The sequence below is a fragment of the Pagrus pagrus genome (genome assembly GCF_965226575.1).
Source record: "Pagrus pagrus genome assembly, chromosome: 9".
Lineage (NCBI taxonomy): Eukaryota > Metazoa > Chordata > Actinopteri > Spariformes > Sparidae > Pagrus > Pagrus pagrus.
Window position 1 is genome coordinate 12,235,117 of NC_140193.1, and position 19,067 is coordinate 12,254,183.

At 43.9% G+C, this 19,067-nt stretch overlaps 1 protein-coding gene across 3 annotated transcripts in view; it reads left to right on the forward strand.

The window, feature by feature from the left end:
* Positions 1 to 3,009: 3,009 nt before the first annotated feature.
* The window catches only part of LOC311263031 (E3 ubiquitin-protein ligase SH3RF3-like), a 113,743-nt gene continuing 97,685 nt past the window's right edge, over positions 3,010 to 19,067 (forward strand). For all 3 annotated transcript variants that reach the window (XM_084362874.1, XM_084362876.1, XM_084362875.1), the window contains exon 1: positions 3,010 to 3,666. In XM_084362874.1, the coding sequence (XP_084219000.1) occupies positions 3,241 to 3,666 (426 nt within the window). In that variant the 5' untranslated portion in view covers positions 3,010 to 3,240. The remainder of the gene's footprint in view (positions 3,667 to 19,067) is intronic.

Consider the following 19,067-nt stretch of genomic DNA (forward strand, 5'->3'; position numbering starts at 1 on the left):
AATTGACACATCTGCTAGTTAAGCAGCATCCACCTTTTGTTTGTTATTGACGGCGCCGCATCCAACAGGGAGCCCCTGACTACGCTGCTTAAATGGATTGAGGGGATTTTCACCCAATAATCATTTTTTGTTCGCCTCTCCCTGTAGTTCCCCTCTAATTCTGAATCACTGGCTGTGGAGAATTGTATTAAGCAGATGAAACGCACTGGGCATGAGACGTGAGTGGGAATGGTAAAGAGAGAGAGAGACACCACGAGTTTCGGCTCGTTGCCAGCACTTGTGGGCCACTGCGCTAGTGAGGCATACAAAATCAGGGCTTGACGACAACAACAACAACAACAACAACAACAACAACACACACATTAGTGGCTGAATTGCTGTAGCATTGCAATGCTCTGCAGCCACAGGGATACACACAGACCTATAAGAAATGGCAGGTCTCTGGAGATGAAATGCAAGGGCAGCTTCGTCTCACAGCAAAAAGTCTTTACTTCACCCCGTAATTATTTCAAAGGACTTGACCTTGACTTGATTTTAGATTTTCTTTTTTCCAGTTGTGAGAAGAAGCTCCTTTTATCTTTCTCTCTTTTGCAGCCCGGTCGCTAGGAGAAGATGTTGTGAACGATTCTTAACACCACTGATACGTTCACATTTGTACATGTCAAAGGCTGCGCAACATACTGACATTTCTACAAAACGGGTCATATCACTTTCACGTTACATGACCTGACTTTTATATCGGGAGGTGGAGGGGATGGTGAGGTGGTTACAGGCGAGAAAGCAGCTAAGCCAGTGACCACAGTTCAACACTGTGTTTCAAGATTCTCAAACCACTGGATATTTTTGATGAGCGACTGTGGAGTTTCAATGTTCACAAGTGTGGTACCTATACATAATTTTAAGGAAACTTCAGGACAATTTTCAGCCCTGTTCATGGCAAAAAAAATTGATATTTTTGACAGGATATTGGGGCATTTCCTGCCGTATTTGTGGCGACAAAACCCGGTGTTGTTAGCGAGACCTCTGGAAGATTTTCAGCTGTGTTTGTGGTGACAAAAAAATGTTTTTGATAGGAAGCCTGGACAACTCCGGCTGTATTTGTGGCAACAAAACCAGGTGTTTTTAGCGAGACCTCGGCACAATTTTCAGTCATGTTTGTGGCGTCAAAACCTGGGACCTTCTGACATATCCAGCCGTATTTGTGAAATCAAAACTGCATGTTTACTAGGAGGCCTCTGAATTTTCAGTCGTGTTTGTGGCGACCAAAGCAGGTATTTTAACCCACAACATGATGTTTTCCTAACCCTAACCAAGTCTTTTTTGTCCCTATACCTAACCAGACCATAAGCACAGCTTGGTCAAAACATAAAATTTAAAATTAAAGCTGCAAAAACATAAAAATAAGTGGCTTGCAGAAACAAACATTTATTCTGGCGGCTGGGTTTTAAAAAAATATATTTTGGGTCCTACTATGACAATTTATTCTGCATTTCTAACCACAAGAAAAGATTTAATTAATGCTGCTTTGTTGTGTGTAGCTGTCGAACACATACGACCGCACACACGGACTGCAGTAAATAGCACAATATCAACAATATATAACAAAAAACCTTTGCAATGCTGTGACTTAGGTCCTTTTTCATGTGAAGTAAACAACATTGTCAGTGTCTGTCTAATCAATGTAAATGCTGTAGGCTGCACACAACACAGACACACACACACACACACACACACACACACACACACACACACACACACACTCCCTCATTCTCATTGTACACCAGCAGTCCACCCTCTGCTTTTCGTCATGGGTGGTAAATAGTGGGCCCACCCCTCACCCAGGAAGGCGTCATTATGTCACACACAAACACGCGCACACACACACGCATGCTCACACACACATACATTTGGCTCGATCACTCCCTCGCTACCCCTCCAGGGCTGAATGTGAGAGAGGAGCAGGTCTGAACAGGTGGACAGGCAAAGCAAGCCCGCAGTCATGGCTGAGACACAACACACACACACACACACACACACACACACACACACACACACACTTCCTTGCCCTTTGACTGTGTTGTGTCCATCACGTAGCACATGACAGTATTTATCCTGAAGGTACGATTCTGCGGAAACGCTTCTACCTTTATCTGATCTGTGGCTGCCAATAATGTGATTTACATCATGATCTAACAGTTTGTGCAACTCCAGCCGAGCAATCATCCAACACCATTCCCAGCACATATCACACTTAATCTGATGATACCTGAAAAGGGTGTATTTTGTTTTATCTTGTTTCACTTGAAGGTGCAAGAATAATTATTGTTTTTTTGTACGCTTTTGTCAGATTGTTCAACCAGCTTCACTAAACACTGGTTAACACTATATAGTGGAAAACTACAGAGCATGTTCAGTAAAAATGAATGAAACTGGGGAGATTAGAGGAAAAAAAACACAAAACAAGAGCAACTGATGGCCACCAGGTGTCGCCAGAAACCAATTATTCTTTACCAAAAGCCCCGTTTTCCAACTGGATGAGGTAATAAAGATGATGTCTGCGCTTGTCAGGTTTGAGAAACCCACAAAAAAACCCTGAAAAAGTTTGATTTGGTGTTTGTTCTGCAGCCTGTGAGCCACGTGTGAAGCACACACATTAATGCTCTTGATCAAACGTGGCATCGCAGCTGAGGACTTTGTGAATTAACACTCGCAGAGCAGGTGAGATGACAGGAAACCTCTCAGCAGCCTCTCAGGCTTGTTGGAGAGGTGTGACACCAGCTCCGGTGTGAAGGTGTGAGGAGAGACTGATAATAAGTGAGCCTGCTGCTGGTGGTGGTGGAGGTGGTGGAGCTGCTGGGTGTAGTTGTCTCTCTCTTTCTCCTCGTCTGTATCAATCTGTCTGTGGTGCGTGAGCGCGCCCCGCATTTCTGATCGGCGCGCGGATGATGATGATGATGAGAGCGTGACCTCACTGCTTTCTGCTCAGCTGCTGGAGAGAGGGGGGAGAGAGAGAGAGCGAGAGAGAGAAAGGGAGAAACAGAAACACGTTGAGGGAGACGGAGAGAGGTACGGATCAGCGGAGGAGAGCTTCAACAACACGCCGGTGATAAGTGCTCTGCGCGGGGGGACTCGGTCGTGGCGCGTCCCGCTGGCTGCCTCCCAGAATGTTCTGCGCCCCCGGTTCATTTCTCCGGTACACGAACCAGTCGCCGCGGCGTCCCCACGGACACTGAAGCCCAGATGCTCACCCTCTCCGCCGACATGGACGAGTCTTCGTCGCTGCTGGATCTGCTGGAGTGCTCGGTGTGCCTGGAGCGCCTGGACACCACGGCCAAGGTGCTGCCGTGCCAGCACACCTTCTGCCGCCGCTGCCTGGAAAACATCCTCAGCTCCCGGAACGAGCTCCGCTGCCCGGAGTGCCGCATTCTGGTGGACTGCGGGGTGGACGACCTGCCGGCTAACATCCTCCTGGTTCGCCTCCTGGACGGTATCAAGCAGCGGCCCCAGCGAGGGAGCGGAGGAGGAGGAGGAGGAGGAGTGGGAGCAGGCGGCAGGCAGTCCCTCGCCGGGGGCTCGCTGCAGGGGTACGCAGCCGGGATATCCGCTTCTCCCCCGGGCAGTGCGATTAGAGAGCTGCCCGTCGCCACCAGGAGCTCTCCTGTTAAGGTTGGTCACTTTCCCGTTACATGCAGTGAATGTGTCAGCGCCTCTCTCTGAGAAACTATGTTTAAATGTTTCACAAAAACACCCACATCCCGCAGTTTTACGATTTTACGAGCCAATTTTCAATTGGGCATGCACAAAACACAACTTTAAGATCGGTTCCCACGGAGCAGCAGCAGACTGTGGTTCTGGAGGACCATCGTGCGGACAGAGTCCCTTCTGTTTATGTCTGATATCCGGAGATGGGGAACAGCGTGTTCAGCATGCTGCCTGCACTGGTCTCCAGCTGCTGCACGGTTACATAGATGCACACTTGCACACTGTGCTCTGAATATTCACGCAGCGAGGCTGATTGCAGCAGAGATTGTTTGGCAACAACGATGAGGAATAAACTTGGAAGTAGACTCCAAGTTTTTCTTTTGCTGTGGGTTGCTGATGACACTACTGGCTCATGCTCATTGTTGTCTATTGATTGCTTTGCCGTCCTCACCAGTTGTGCCTGTGATGTTCCCAGATGTGACTCGAGCATCCTGTGATCCCACTGAGGTGTAATTAAACTGAGCTGAGAGAGGAGGAGAGACACACTGTGTAGACTGAGCGGGTCACCTGTCTGCGATCCCCTTGTTGCCGTAGTCCTGGTGAAGCCCAGCCGCCCACAGGCTGCAGCAGTGTGAGGTTTCATAACCCGAGCTCAATGGGAGAGGAATGGAGAGCCCTGTTGCTCTCGCTATGCAGTGCATCCAGAGCATTGTCTCCCAGCAGTAATGAGAGATGTGTCGAGGAATGTGGCTGTAATGTGGCAATCAGACAGAAAACGTGATAAGGCTGCGAGGAAATGTTCCCTCGACTGGAATCTAAAATCTTGAAAAACTCAGCAAGAGATTGTCATGACCTCACCTCCCTCACAGCTTCATTTCCTTTAAAGAAAAGCAACATTTACAGACTTCGTGTTGCGACTTGTCGAGACGGATATGCTGTATTTGTCTAAGGTGAGCTGATAAATGCAGTGGGATTTCTTACAGTTGGAGTGCGTGAGGGTGGTCGCAGGCAGGTGTGTTCATGTCTTCCCCTCAGCAGCTGCTTCTCTGAGTTTCATGATGTCCCCAACAACGAAGACGCAATGAGTTATCAGGGCTAACAAAGGCTTTTGTCACCAGCTTTCACACCCTCATACAGCACTCAGCACAACAAGACCCTATCAGGCGTCGGCTGGCCATTGATTGAGGTAGTGGAGCGCTTTGGTGTGATGGAGTGCAGCGGCGGCGGGCAGTCACTCATTCACGGCGATGAACAGGAATCCAAACCCTCAGTGACATTTCCACTAACACTTAGCGCTCAATTTCAATTCACTCAATAAACTTTAGCGGTCCCTGCAGGCCAATTTTGATGCCTGGTGCACACAAGAGACGAGCTGCAGTGTAGGGATTTAAGAGTAGCAACATGTTTGGATTCAAACCGCAGAAAAGGCAAAGTCATCGATCATTTCATAATGTTTAAACGGGCGCTTATAACTTCATACAGAGCTTAGAGGATAAGTTTCGTAGTCCACGAAGAGCTTCACGGCAAAACAGTGTTGCAGCATTCTGCTAAGCAACCGAAGTAGATGTGGACTTGTTTTAAAATGTAAAAAAACAACTTAAAAAATCATAAAATGGCTCTGTACAGCTCGTCCGGTATAAGCCAAGTATTTGGAAGCCGTGAGCCCCCGAATTGATTTGAAAAGATGTCATATTCCCCCTTTTTAAAGCTGAAATCTTCACTGCAGCTGCTCAGCTAGAAGCCTTAGCGCACACCCCATCTAAAGTGGGTGCACAGGCTTGAACGTGTGTCAAGGGTTTAAATAATACATCTTCAAATCAGTTTGCCTGATGAGCTGTGTGGAGCCGTCCCCATCTACTTCAGTTGTTTAGGAGAACACTGCAACGCTGTTTTGCTGTGAAGCTCCAGAAAATGTTTTATGGACTACGCAACTTCACCTGACTTTCCATCAGCATTGGGCTGGTAGATGGTAACTGAATTTTAATTTTTAGATGAACTTATCCTTTAAAGGGGCTCTGTGGAGCTTCTGTGTTGTGCTGGAAGCCGGTCGTGAGTTTATGTTCGCGGACTCCATTTCTAAACGTTACTGAGGCACTCGAGAACGTGCATAAAGTCACATCCTTTGGACCGTCGCGGAAAGTCCGACCCGAGTCCTTCACAAAGAAGTCCACGGTCCAGCAGCATTAAACATCTTAAACAAATCGTCCACAGGCTTGTAAAGGGAACCGAGCGAGACGGGGAAGAACGAATTTTTCAAGTCATGTTACAATCCTCTCACATATGGCCAATAAAAAAGAGATTAATACACATACGTTTCTACAGTTTGTTACATAGAGCCTCTTTGAGGAACATCTCAGTGAACATCTGAGTGTAACCAACAGTTTCAAATCCAACAGGAGCCACTTCACAGTGTCAGGAAACAGGAAACAGCAGCCAGTCCTCACACTGGAAAGGCTGGAAACAAGACGTAAAGAGAAGTGAGAGGAAATTCAGAAGCTGTGTGATAGATTGTTAACCTGAGTCACACACACACACGTAAAAACACACAATGTACACACAGCGCACACTCAGAAAGAGCGTAGTGGTGGCCAGTCTGTGTTTGTTTTAGGACCCCATGGAGAGAGCCCTCCAGAGTGGACGCAGCCTTTATTGCCCAGTGCACACACACACACACACACACACACACACACACACACACACACACTATGCACTATACACCTATAACCCATTACCCTCTTCAATCCCCCGCAGTCACTTTGCCCGAGTCTCCTCCAGGCTCTCTTGGGACCAAGGCCTGGTGATGAAAGTGTGAATTAATCTGCTCTAACAGTGTGTGTGTGTGTGTGTGTGTGTGTGTGTGTGTGTGTGTGCGTGGATGTACACCTCCCCCCCCTGCACACAAAGAGCAGGGGTCTTGCAAAGGGAGTTAAATCGGCCTTTGAGTGACACTCTAATGCAGTACCACCGCAGTTATTGAGGGAGTCATAAGGGTCAAACAGAGCACTCCACATCAAGTATTAAGGGTTGTAGATGAGAATGAATGTGTTGCTATGGTAATCGAAGAAGAGGCAGACATGCTGAGTCAGCAGCAAGACCAGCTTTTCTTTTTCTTTATTTCGCCCTGCTGTTTGTGCTCTCAGAGCCTCCGTCACCATCTTTGTGCTTTGACCAAGGTTGTGAAGGTTGATGATTTCTTCTCCTCCAACTTCTGTGTGAAAAATGAACTTCTCAGGGGCAAACAATTTGCCAGGACACGGTGAAGTAAAATACCATCCTAGAATAATCATAGCACAGATTATCATCTTGTGTTTTTCCCCATACCTATTCAGTGTTATTCTCTGCGCTGAATCGGGCGCTGAGTCAAGCCTTCAAGTGCTTAGTCGCTTGTTTCTTTTGTTCATTTACCCCAAACAAGAAATGCTGAGCCTGTTAGCAGTTGATGACTTTGGCAACCCCCTAACTGGTCCCTCAGTTGCAGTGCTGTACATCAGCTGTTGCGGAGATGACTCGCCACTTGTTCCCCTGACAGGTGTGTGTAGACACATACAGTCTGCAAACAGACGAGTCGTTCTAAAAGTGTAAGAGTGTCGTGTAAGCTGAATCATGGGACTGTGAGACACTTGTGTGAAAATGTTAGCGTTTTTTTGTTTTTTTCTCAAAAAAAGGACAAGATGTCCGTCAGGAATCATTCTCAGATAAGTCTGTCAGTAAACCAAATGCTGCTGCTTCAACTCATGATAAGGCTGAAAATAAATCAAAATACAGAAAGTTGATAGCAAGACAGAAACAGGTAGCTGAGATTTTTAAACGCTGCATGGATCTGGTGTTGGTTGCTTCCTAAAGTTAGCTGATAAAGTAATTTGCAAATGGCAAGCTAGCCAATGAACCAGCCAGTTTAGCCCTCAGAGTCTGGATGAATAAGCTGACAGTATCCACTCAAGACAGTATTTTGCAACGGTAGCTAGCCAGCACATCTGCGTTAGCAAGAAAGCTAACATTAGCGAATATTATCCAGGTAAATCCACAATATCACATTATTATTATTAATAATTATAATGTCAATTTAAAAGCTATGTCGTAATTAAAGTAAAATACCATCTAGTTTTGTGTTAAACCGCCCTGTGAACTACATCGTCCCGCTCAATACACGTCACCAACACCAACATGGCCGCTGCCTTGACACAGAAAAGGTACTTAAAAAAATAAAACAGTAAATCTGGTCATGGTGCCACCTGCAGTTATGTGAAAGGAGAGTTAATCAGTGAGCTGCTAATATACAGGAGCAGCTCTACGGTGTTTAAGTTAGAGCGAGACGTCACTAACGCCACTATGTAATCTTTATAATGATGTATTTTCACAGTCTTATATTTCATAACTGCAGCTTTCTCAAGTTGAAAAATCATCTTTTCAAATTCACAAACACAGTATGTGTAGTTCATGGCACAGTTCAAGTGGGATCAGAAATGATTTGTCTCTCCGTTCACCACCATACAAAGTTTTTCTGAAATAAGGTCCCATGAGGGGGCGTGAAGGGGCGTGACTTCGGCACTCAATTGCACGCTTTCTGCACTCTGGGGTAGCAAAAGTAAGGCAAGGCACCCGGGAGTGTGCAGTAATGTCACATCCTTTCGTTTTTCCCAGGATCTTGCCTTTTCATAGAAATGTGCCCACAGGCTTTTATAGGGAACTGAGAAAGTTCGGGGGAGGGGGTCTCATTTTCTATGTTACGTTCACACATGGGAAATACAAAGTGATTAATACATGTAAATTGCTTCACATACTTAAACACTGTAACTTTAAAAAGGTGAATAAAAAATCAGTCTTCCGTGAGATTTTTTTTTTGGTGCGATTATTCAGGTTTTTTCAGGTCTTTGATAACTTCACAACAGCTGACACTACTGGGAACTGTTCTTGTTACTGCTTCCAAAGAGGACGTGTTTTCAGGCCTGATGATCTGTTTGTGTGTTCATTCGATAGCCCGGTATCCCAAACACCTGTCATCAGATTAGGGGTAAATTTGATGGAATGTCAGGCCAGGTGCCACGTATAAATTCAATAGCTGTAAGAGTATTTCCTAACATTGTGTGGGACATTTTTCCTAAATGTATTCTCTGGTTTCTTGTTGAGTGCTACACTAACTCAAAAGACAGAAATCTGGCACATGCATGTCGTGAATGTCTATCAATCCAGTGATTCACTCAACAGATTTTCAAAACAATTTTCATTACTGACATAACAAATTCAGAGGATCATTCAGCCATGGTGGAGTCATGCACGCTGTATACGCTTTCTAGTTTGTGTATTTGTTTCTGAGCTCACTCGAAGAACACTTCAAAGTGAGTCTTTGTGCCATATGTCATCCTGCACATTTCCTGCCAAATCACGGCCTTGGACACATGGAGCACATACAGAGCTGTGCACTCGTAGAAACAGTTTACTCTGTTACAGGCAGTCTAATTTTCACACAGGACAGCATGCAGCATAGAATGATGTATTTAATGAGGTAAATATCCTGTGATTAGAGCCCACACGATTTAACTAACTATAGTTTAACTCAACCTCCAGACAACAGAGAAGCTCATCTGATGGCTCACAACATGCAGCCAGCTAGAAACAAGTTCACTGAACCTTTTGCATTGACTGACTTTGATTTGATCAAAAGTTTTTAGTTGGCTCAAAGGTTTGAAAGTAGAGCGCTCATAACAGCAGGCATTAACATTTTATTTAATCCACACCTACAGTACCAACGACACTGGTGGATGACTCCTAGAGAGTCATGAATTTTTACTGGCCTCGGCTGGTCGGCCTTGGAAGGAATGTGTCCTCCTGGAGTGATTGTTCTTTGAGGGAGGGGGAGCTTTTAAACATGGTCCCTCTTCTACACCGAGTGACCGAGTGACTAACCCAGGTTCCTGTTTGGTATTCATGAGGCTTGTCTACTTATCTGATCTTCCACCTGTCAAGGATAGATTTTTACAATTGTCTGGGAGAAGATTATTTTTTTTTACTGTGTTGAAAGTATTAAACATCTTCAGGAACGTGAATACAATCTAACTATAAAGAGCCGTTCATCGTTCATCAACCATCTGATCTTCTTCACATTTGGCAGGTGTGTTGCTGAGGACCAAAGGAAGTGTAGTGTCGAATTTTGTTGCAATTTGGACACATTCAGTATTAATACATTTTGAATGAACAGTAAACAACACTCTGGCAGTGCTTTGCAGACTGAAGCTGGGCTCACGCTACGGGACTTTTAAAACACTAACTGTACACATGAGGAGAACCCTACAGGTTTTCTTCTCTCTTATCTTAAACATGCACACACTACAAGGTTTTAAAATAATGGCACATCACACACTACAGATAAAGTAATCATCCCAGAGGGAGCAATGCACCACCTCATGTGATCCTCACATGATCTCATGGGGAAGCAGACCTAAACAAAATGGAGATTAGCGTGGGGCTACAATTTGCTGTAGTAATGTGTTGCAGTGGGAAAAAACAAAAGCAGAAATTTCAAGTCTGGATGAGATTTTAACCCCTTCCACTGGCAGTGTCTATTGTTAATATTTTTCGACTTTGTTGTGCTGTAGAGCTGAGTGGGCATAGGGTGTTTTATTTTGAAAATTGGCCGACGCACTATGCCATTCAGCTGTCTTTCTTCCTATCTGGCTCAATCTGCCGTGTGCAAATTGACTCGGCTGAAGTCCGACCGTAATGTGGCCAAGAATCTGGGGGGTAACTTTCTGTCAATAGCAGTATGCTAGCTACCGTTAGCCCCAAGGGCGAGAATGTTTACTGTTGCTCGGCAGCACCGTCAGCTGCTCCAGGATCCCTCTCTCATTGGTTGTTGTGGTCCGGCTCCGAGAGTTCCGATGTTATCATCCAGATTTTAATGGTAAATGTCAAACATGTTTGACGTTATGGAGGCAGCCCTGCTGTAGGCAGTTCAGGAGGCTTATACTGGATTTGTAAACCCCTCACAGTACCAGATAATCTGTACCGAACAGCGTGTTTTGAGCGGCTCTGCACTAGGATCACGTTCTTCTGAGACGCAAACCATCGTGATAGGACTCCAGAGCTCTGACAATGAAAATGTCACATCTGAACCAACTGATGTCAGACACCCAATGTGCTGCTGATCAATGATCAAATATGTAAGCCAACTGCAGCAGAGGGCAACGCTGTGATCAGCTTCTGTTTCTGCACACAAGCACAGTTTTATCATCAGATATAACCTCAGCTGCGGGAAAACCTACTGCAACTGCTGCCTGCACTCCGCCTGTCCAGTTCCCATCAAAGCAGTGTGTCTAAATGATCCCAACCCTTGATCCTCACCCTTACCTGTATTTACCTGGGGTTAGTGCGGTGACGCCCGAGGTTACCCTGGCAACCTACTGCAGGAACAACGCTACTTGCTTTCATCTCTGGAGTGAGACTTCGCTTTGCCTTGTCATTCCCAAATGTGTGTGTGTAAGGATTAGGTGGGGGTTTCAAGAAGGATGTCGTCTATTACCAGGGCCTGTAATGATCCTTTAAACCTGTGTCTTTTGTGTTGTATTGTACTGAGGGTATATACACACCCACACATCTAACCTAAACCTAATTCAAACCAAGTGTTTTTAAGAACCGTGGTGTTTTTAAGAAGTTTATTGACCAAAACGTCCTCACTTTCCAAAAATCCTCACCCTCAAGACATAGAAATACAAAAGCACACACACACTGTCCGACAACATTGCCTGCTCTGCAGCTCCATTCATACTTAATCTTGATATCTCCCTCACCGCTACAACAACAAAGTAAGACAGAGCCTCATTTTTCTGTGTTTCTTCTCCCACACACACACAAACACACGCACACACACACACACACACACACACACACACACACACACACACACACACACACACACACACACACACACACACACACACACACACACACACACAGTACACAGACTCGAACACACATTCATTAATGTTATAAACTAACGATCTCTTGCAGTAAACAACAAGTTCTCAGTCATTACCTTCACATTACCCCCACAGTTCATAAATACTGAACGAAGGTCTGACACTGTATACACACACACACGCACACACACACACACACACACACACACACACACACACACACACACACACACACACACACACACACACACACACACACGCACACACACACACACACACACACACGCATTGGCTACACAGACGCACACAACTCATCTTCTCAAGTCTGACAATATCTCTCTGGACACATTTCTCTCTTTATGCACAAATGTGTGTTTGTGTGTGTGTTTGTGTGTGTGTGTGTGTGTGTGAGTGTGTTTGTGTGTGTTTGTGTGTGTGTTTGTGTGTGTGTAGCAGTTCTCTCTCTCTGCCTTCTCAACCTTTCTCAACCCAGATTGTTAAATGAACACACTCGCACACAAACACATCTCTATTCCTCGGTCGCTCTTTACTCATTCTTTCTCATCTTCCTTCCTTGCTTTTCCTCTGATGTCCATGTGCAGAGATCTTGATTAATTTCAGTGTTACCACATAATGAAGCTTCCCTCCACACACACACACACACACACACACACACACACATACACTCATGCATACGCTGCCATTTAAGGAGTAGTTAAAACTAGATGACTGCGCTCTGTGCCTCCTGGGATATCTTCGGAATTATGCTTTTTTTATTCATTGTGTGTGTGTGTGTGTGTGTGTGTGTGTGTGTGTGTGTGTGTCTGTGTGTGTGTGTGCGTGTGTGCAAACATATAGTATGCATTCATCTATTTGCATGCTTGTATGTTTGTTTACCACTTATATTTTCCACTAGTAAACACAAGGCACAATTGGATTTTCCATGGTTTGCAGTGAGGCTGCCCACAGTCAGTATTCAACATTTTGTAGTTTAAACCGTTTTCATGCCAAAGATTACCGTGTCAATGTTTCCCTCAGAATTTTACTCTTGTCCTCCAGGAAGAGCCTCTAAAACTGCATTTATTTTTTACTCTGCTTTGAAAATTTTTCTGTAGATTCACTGGCAACTAGTGTATTTTATTCAGTAATCAGAGGATGGCCAGAGGGGCGCCAACAGCTGGGCCAAAGATGATTACCAATAAATGGTAATTTTGCTTCTTTTGCTGATTTGAACACCTGGAAATATCCACTCATGGCAAAACTTTAAATGGTAGAATTTGGGTATGAATAGTGCCAGTTGACAGGTTCGGTTATCATGCTGATAATACGCCAAAATGAGGAAGATCAATCCCGTCAACCCATGTCAAATTTGTGGCATCATCTGACCAGCTAGTCTGACCCTGGTATGTTCTCTCTTGATGTAGTATCGTTGCTGGAGCTGGGTCAAATGATGGATTGATGGATGGAGGCATGGTGGCGGTCGAGGGCAGCCTATGGCTTGTGTGATGGTCCAAGGAGATGGTGTGTTGTTTAGTTTTGGGGGGGGGGGGGGGGGGGGGGGTTGATGCATAATGGGTGTTAAAGCCTAAACAAGCTTTGGAGCTTGACTGCTATTCCCACGGGTGTATGGGTGGAATCCCATCAATCCCATCCCCCAGTTGCACAAATACACACATGGACACACACACATTAGGTTAAGGGTTAACCCCCTCACGCCGGGTCCTATTGTTACTATGGAGATGCGGGTGAGATGTCACTGGCCATTGGTCAAGTCAGTATATATCAGATATCAGACAGAGCAAGTGGCATATTTTGAGGTTGCATTTAAAACATGGCGCAGGACAGCGTGTAGATACAATATGTCTAACTCACCACATGTTGTATTCAAAGTCACACAGATAATAGAATACATTTTTGTAAAGAAATCAGAATATATGCAAATATGCAACAGAAATATGTATCATGAATTTTTGTGACTGACTGACCATGTTTGTGCTGGTAATTGGAAAATATAAGAAGACGACAGTGAGTGTGTGAACTTGACAGTGACTTAGCAGGTGATGACGTGACATAAACTAAAAGTAACTTCTAATGGTTATCAGTGCTGACGTTAGCATCATACAGTAGAAAAAGAACAGAAAACATTTACGTAGGGCTACGACGTGCTCCAGTCGGAAGCACACCACAGAAACTAACTGAGCATCTCCTACCGTAGCAACACTGCTCCTAAATGTCAAACACTGTCACTGGAATCATCCAGAGGCTGAGGTACATCTGCTGATGAGAACATGGTACTTGGGAACATTGGTGTATTGTTGCTCTATGGAGGTTACATAAGCAAAGTAAGTTAAGGACATTACTCATACCTGTGTGAAATGGAAGCCAAGGATGGACATAGTAAACAGAGTGACACACAGGAGACTTATTTTGTCTCAAAACATGATTTCTTTCTCTTTTCAACCCTTCTTAGATATCCTACGGTTGTCAGAGTACATGGAAATACTTTTCTAGTGTGTAGAAAAAAATCACATTTCTATCTTTTGCATACTAATTAGGTAGCGTTAACATGTTCCAGCCCTGGAACATGAACACAACCATAGACCCAAGCCAACAAACATGTCCAAAAAAACCATTGTGTCCTCTTTTGAAAACTTCCAAATTACTCGAAGGCACACTAGCTACAGTGTTTTAAGTTTATATTTCCTTAACACGAAAAAAAGAGGAGATTTCAAATTCACACTTCAGGAGTGTGAATGAGAATTAATAACAATTCTGCACTTCTTAAGAGCGGCTGGATGTATATCACCATCTAAAATATTATATTATTATACGACACATGAAGCAATAAAGCGTGCCATGTTGTGTAAAGCAACAACTTCATAATTATGGCACCATCTAGAATCCTGTTCGATGTGGGTGGGTGTTCATGTGCCACTTCCTGGTGGGAAAGTCACAGCTTCTTTACTGGCATGACATTACATGGTTTCTGATTAATGAAACCGGCGACATTCAGGCCAAACCAGAGTCACCTCCCGCTGCCAGCTGGGACTGTTGGTGTGTAAAATTGCTCCGAGCAGCTTCTAATGTGGGAGTAATCGTTTGTGACTCCAGGTAGTTTTACTTTGGCGTTGAGACTCTGACTCCTCCAGCTGCATCGACGTTACGTGTGTGTGTCTGTTGTAGTAACAGATGAGGTTCCACCGGTGATGTGCTTGAAAAAGTGGAACGGTTCTCTTGGGGTAACAGATTCGTGGAAACACGCTGTGGTTTCCCCAGGTGTCAGACAGTGCAGGTGTGTGTACTGTATATGTGTTAATACGTTTCTGTTCCTTCCTGTCTTGTCGCAAAAAAAAACGACTCCTCCACCGCCTCCTCCTCCTCCTCTTCCTCATCTTTCTCTGTAATGGAGAGATGTTGAAATGCACCCACCACCCACTTTAGACTTGGCAGGAAACAGAGTCTTGGCTGGAGTAGAGAAGAGAGATCATTGTACACACACACACACATACACACACACACTCACAGATACACACACATCTGAAGAGAATTTGGAAACATGGCAGCAAATACAGGTCTTCCTCTTCATCGACCTGCTGTTCATTCTCACAGCTCTCAACTTCAATTCATCACAGCAATGTTTATGGATCCTGGTGAAATCATTCTTTTCCACCTCTTTTTTACTTCACCCGTAGGACTGATTGAACTCTCGGAGATAGTTCATCCCCTCCTGAAGGATCTTTTCCCTTCAACCTTACAATATATTGCTTTTGAAATCTGTTAATTGGACCTTTCAGAAGTTTGAATGTCTTGGACTTTGACTACACTTACACGTTTTACCAAAGACTCCTAAGGAAGCTAATATTTTTTTCATGAGGTATTAATCATTGGAACTGAATATTTAAAGAGTTAGAGCAGTTTTGTATCATGTAATTAATCACATAGTCTCATAGTCTAGATGTAGTAGTAGGCTTTGTTGCAGTGTTAGACAGTGTTTGAGCATACATTGATTACATTACTTGCCTCCCACCATCGTTTTGCATTTTTTAAATCAGTACTTTGTCGGACATCGGATGCTACAGTTATAAACTAAAGGTGCCCTTTGTAGCAGCAGCAGCAGAGTCGCAGCACAGACTAGCAGGAGTTACATACTTATAATGAGATGAGAGTAAGGATGGTTGACAGGCAAGACGATGGCGGAGGATGTGCTGTCAAAGTGAAAAGCAAAAGCGCCTTTTCAACAATGTGTTGGATTTAAAACCAAATGCCAATAGAGAACCCGATAAGGTTAATGAGGGCAAAGGAGTTGGTTACCTCACTGAGAAGTGGGAGGTGTGCAGCTCTTCATCTAACAGCCAACTGACGCTACGTGTCCACAGGAAGCGTCATTTCAAGGTTCTCATTCATTGTCTTTGTTGTCAGGTAGCAGTGCGTTATGTTTCAAGAGACGGCGTCACGTTGCGTGCTTTATTTGCATCAAGTTGAATTCTGGCTACTTTATGCAAATGCATAGCCACTCTGCATGGAGTGCCGTTTGTTACGTTTGTTGTATGTTTTGTCTTGGTTATTGTGGTGTCTTTTGCTCTGTTGTCGTCCTGTGGTTTTGTGTTCCTCCCTAGCTGATTTTTCCCTTCACACCTGCCCTGCATCAGTTTGTTAGCCCAGCCCTTTCCTGCTCCCTTGTTTCATCAGACCACCTGCCTCACTTATGCTTCTCCGCCTCTCTTCACCTGCACCCCATCCCCTCTTCATTTTTGTTTGTATTTAAGTCCAGTTGTTAGTTCAGTCTTACTCGAGTCAAGTTCTGCTATTGATCTGCCGTCTCTTGCATTCGGGCCCATCCTCTTCGCTCTGTGTGACAGTAATAGTGAAAAACCAGATGGCCATAAAAAACTCACTAATGAGTAACACCTAACAAATAATATTACGGTTATTATAATGTTGCTTTTCATTCACTGAGGATAAGTGTGATACTCATCTGCTGCATGTGTGTGAATATTTAGGGGTCAGATAAGAACATTTCAGGTTATTTCGGGACACACTCTGATCCACAGCGCTCATGGCTGCTGTACAAGTGTGATCAGCTTTCCACTCTGACGTCTGTGTCCAAACATCCACTGCTGGCCCTGTGTGTGCCTGTGTGTGTGTGTGTGCGTGCGTATATGTATTTTGTTTATGAAGAAAGTGTGCATATTTTATTTGGCATATGCATCAGGGTGGTGTTTTCTGGTGGTTTAGTATGTGTACTCAGAAATGATATGTATTTTGTACAGTGTGCACATAAATCATGATGTGCGTGTGTTGTTTGGCCACATCATGTTTTTAAGACGAACTTCGTAACCTTTACAGCGCTGGACCTAGAGAAAGAGGCTGGTGTGTGTGTGTGTGTGTGTGTGTGTGTGTGTGTGTGTGTGTGTGTGTGTGTGTGTGTGTTTAAGGGGTGTGTAGCTGGTCATGGTAGTATGTTAGAAATGAAGGGAGTGTGCAGTGAAAGCCCAGCGGCAGTTATGTAGTGAATTTTTGGCTTGGGGTCTAGTGTGTGTATATATGTGTGTGTGTGTGTGTGTGTGTGTGTGTGTGTGTGTGTATAAGAGGGATCTGGCAGTTTTCTCCCTCCAGGACAGGGATTATGTAAGCACAGAGAAGTGAGGTCAGATTCCACCCTCCCTCTGGCTGTGTTCTATCAGACTGGGAACAATGGAAACACTGGTCTAATGAAACACTTCTGCTCTTATATTTTAAATGCTGAACGTCTCCAGAGACACTGCGCCGGCTGCCATTTTCTCAGGTCAGGTACTAGATATTGTACAGCCTTCTGAGACTTTGTTAAGTGGGGCTGTAACCACCAAGTATTGTCATTATCTATTAATCTCCCAGCTTCTTTCAAGATTAATCGATTGTTAAGTCTATAAAATGTCAAAAAATGTGGAAAGTGCTCACTACAGTTTATCTGACATCTTTTAATTGCTCCTTTCTTCCAACAAATAGTCCAAAAAGCCAAAGACTCTTCATTTACTACCATAAATAACAAAGAAAAGCAGCACATTTTGACATTTAAACCTTTTTTGCTGAAAAATGACTTGAACGATCACGACTTTAAGGGGAATTTTAGTATTTTAAAACCTGGGTCTCATAGCAACATGTTTTGGTGTGTAAATGATTCATACTTACCAAAAGTTTTGGAGTCGTTCCAATAGATCGCCTCAGCTGGCAGCAGCGACACTGAATAAACTGACTTTTTGCAGGCATTTTGGACATTTTAAAGTTCAGTATGTGTCTTTCTGTGGGTGGTTAAATGTCCAAACCTGACTACAGACGTCATTTGGATAAACAGCCTAAATGGCACTGTGTTTAGTCATATAACCTGAGAAAATGTTCTCACTGTTCTCACATCACTACCTAATTAATGCCGGTTAGATAACTAACCTCAAGCTTGCGAAAAGGGTACTGATGGAAATGAAGCAGACAGCTTAACAAGAGGAAGAGTCCAAAGTTATGTTTTCTAATTTCTTGTTCTGTCCAACACTCTTCATTTGCTATCATAAACGATAAAGACAAACCTTTATTTTTGCTGCAAAATTACTTAAATGATTTTATACTCACCACTAATCAATTTGATTGGTTACTACTATTAAGTGTAGAGAGATATATAGAAAGAAAGAAGTCAAAAGAAAATATTAGGAGTCAACACGATCAGTCTGGATCACTATTATAATCTGCTGTTTTCATGACCACAGAGTTAGGAATTGATGTTTGTGCTTACAGTAATGAAGCTTTCAACATCCTGTATCCCAGAGTATAAAATTAATGGATTTGTGTTGGTTATATAGGAATTTTAAATGGGTCAGTCAGATAAAATGTACTGTAAAGGCTGGTGTGGACTGCCAGAGCACTTGGCAACTGCTCTTGTTTGTTTACAGTAATTGCAGACTAATATCACACTTAATGTGGAAATGATTTGTAGGTGTTAATGCTGCATGACACAAAATTACAGTAGTTAGAGATAACTTGAAATATGAACTACAATAGCCATGTCAGAAGCGTAAGACACGGTAATACACAAAGACAGCGTGACCACTTTTCCTCTTGAAGTTCAAATTCAGGCTTTATGTGTTCGTCTCTGTAGTCAGGTGAAATCATTTCAGTACCATTCATGTTCAGAGACAGCTTGGCACTGCATGTAGCAGTATCTGAGAGGGTGAATGTGTGAGCTTCTCAATGGGAAACTGAGAAGAAGGCTCATTTAAGGAGGAGGTACATTTACCTGGCTGTTAGTGCAAAGTGCTTCTCACATCCACCTGCTAACACTTTGTTTATAGTTATAGCCAAACCTGAAACTCTCATATCATCAGAGATGGACTGAGATGTGACATAAGACTGTTTAAAATTCAATATTATTGTATATTAACTTTTGCTGGAATCATATTGTAATGCTATTATCATGCAGTTTTGTTG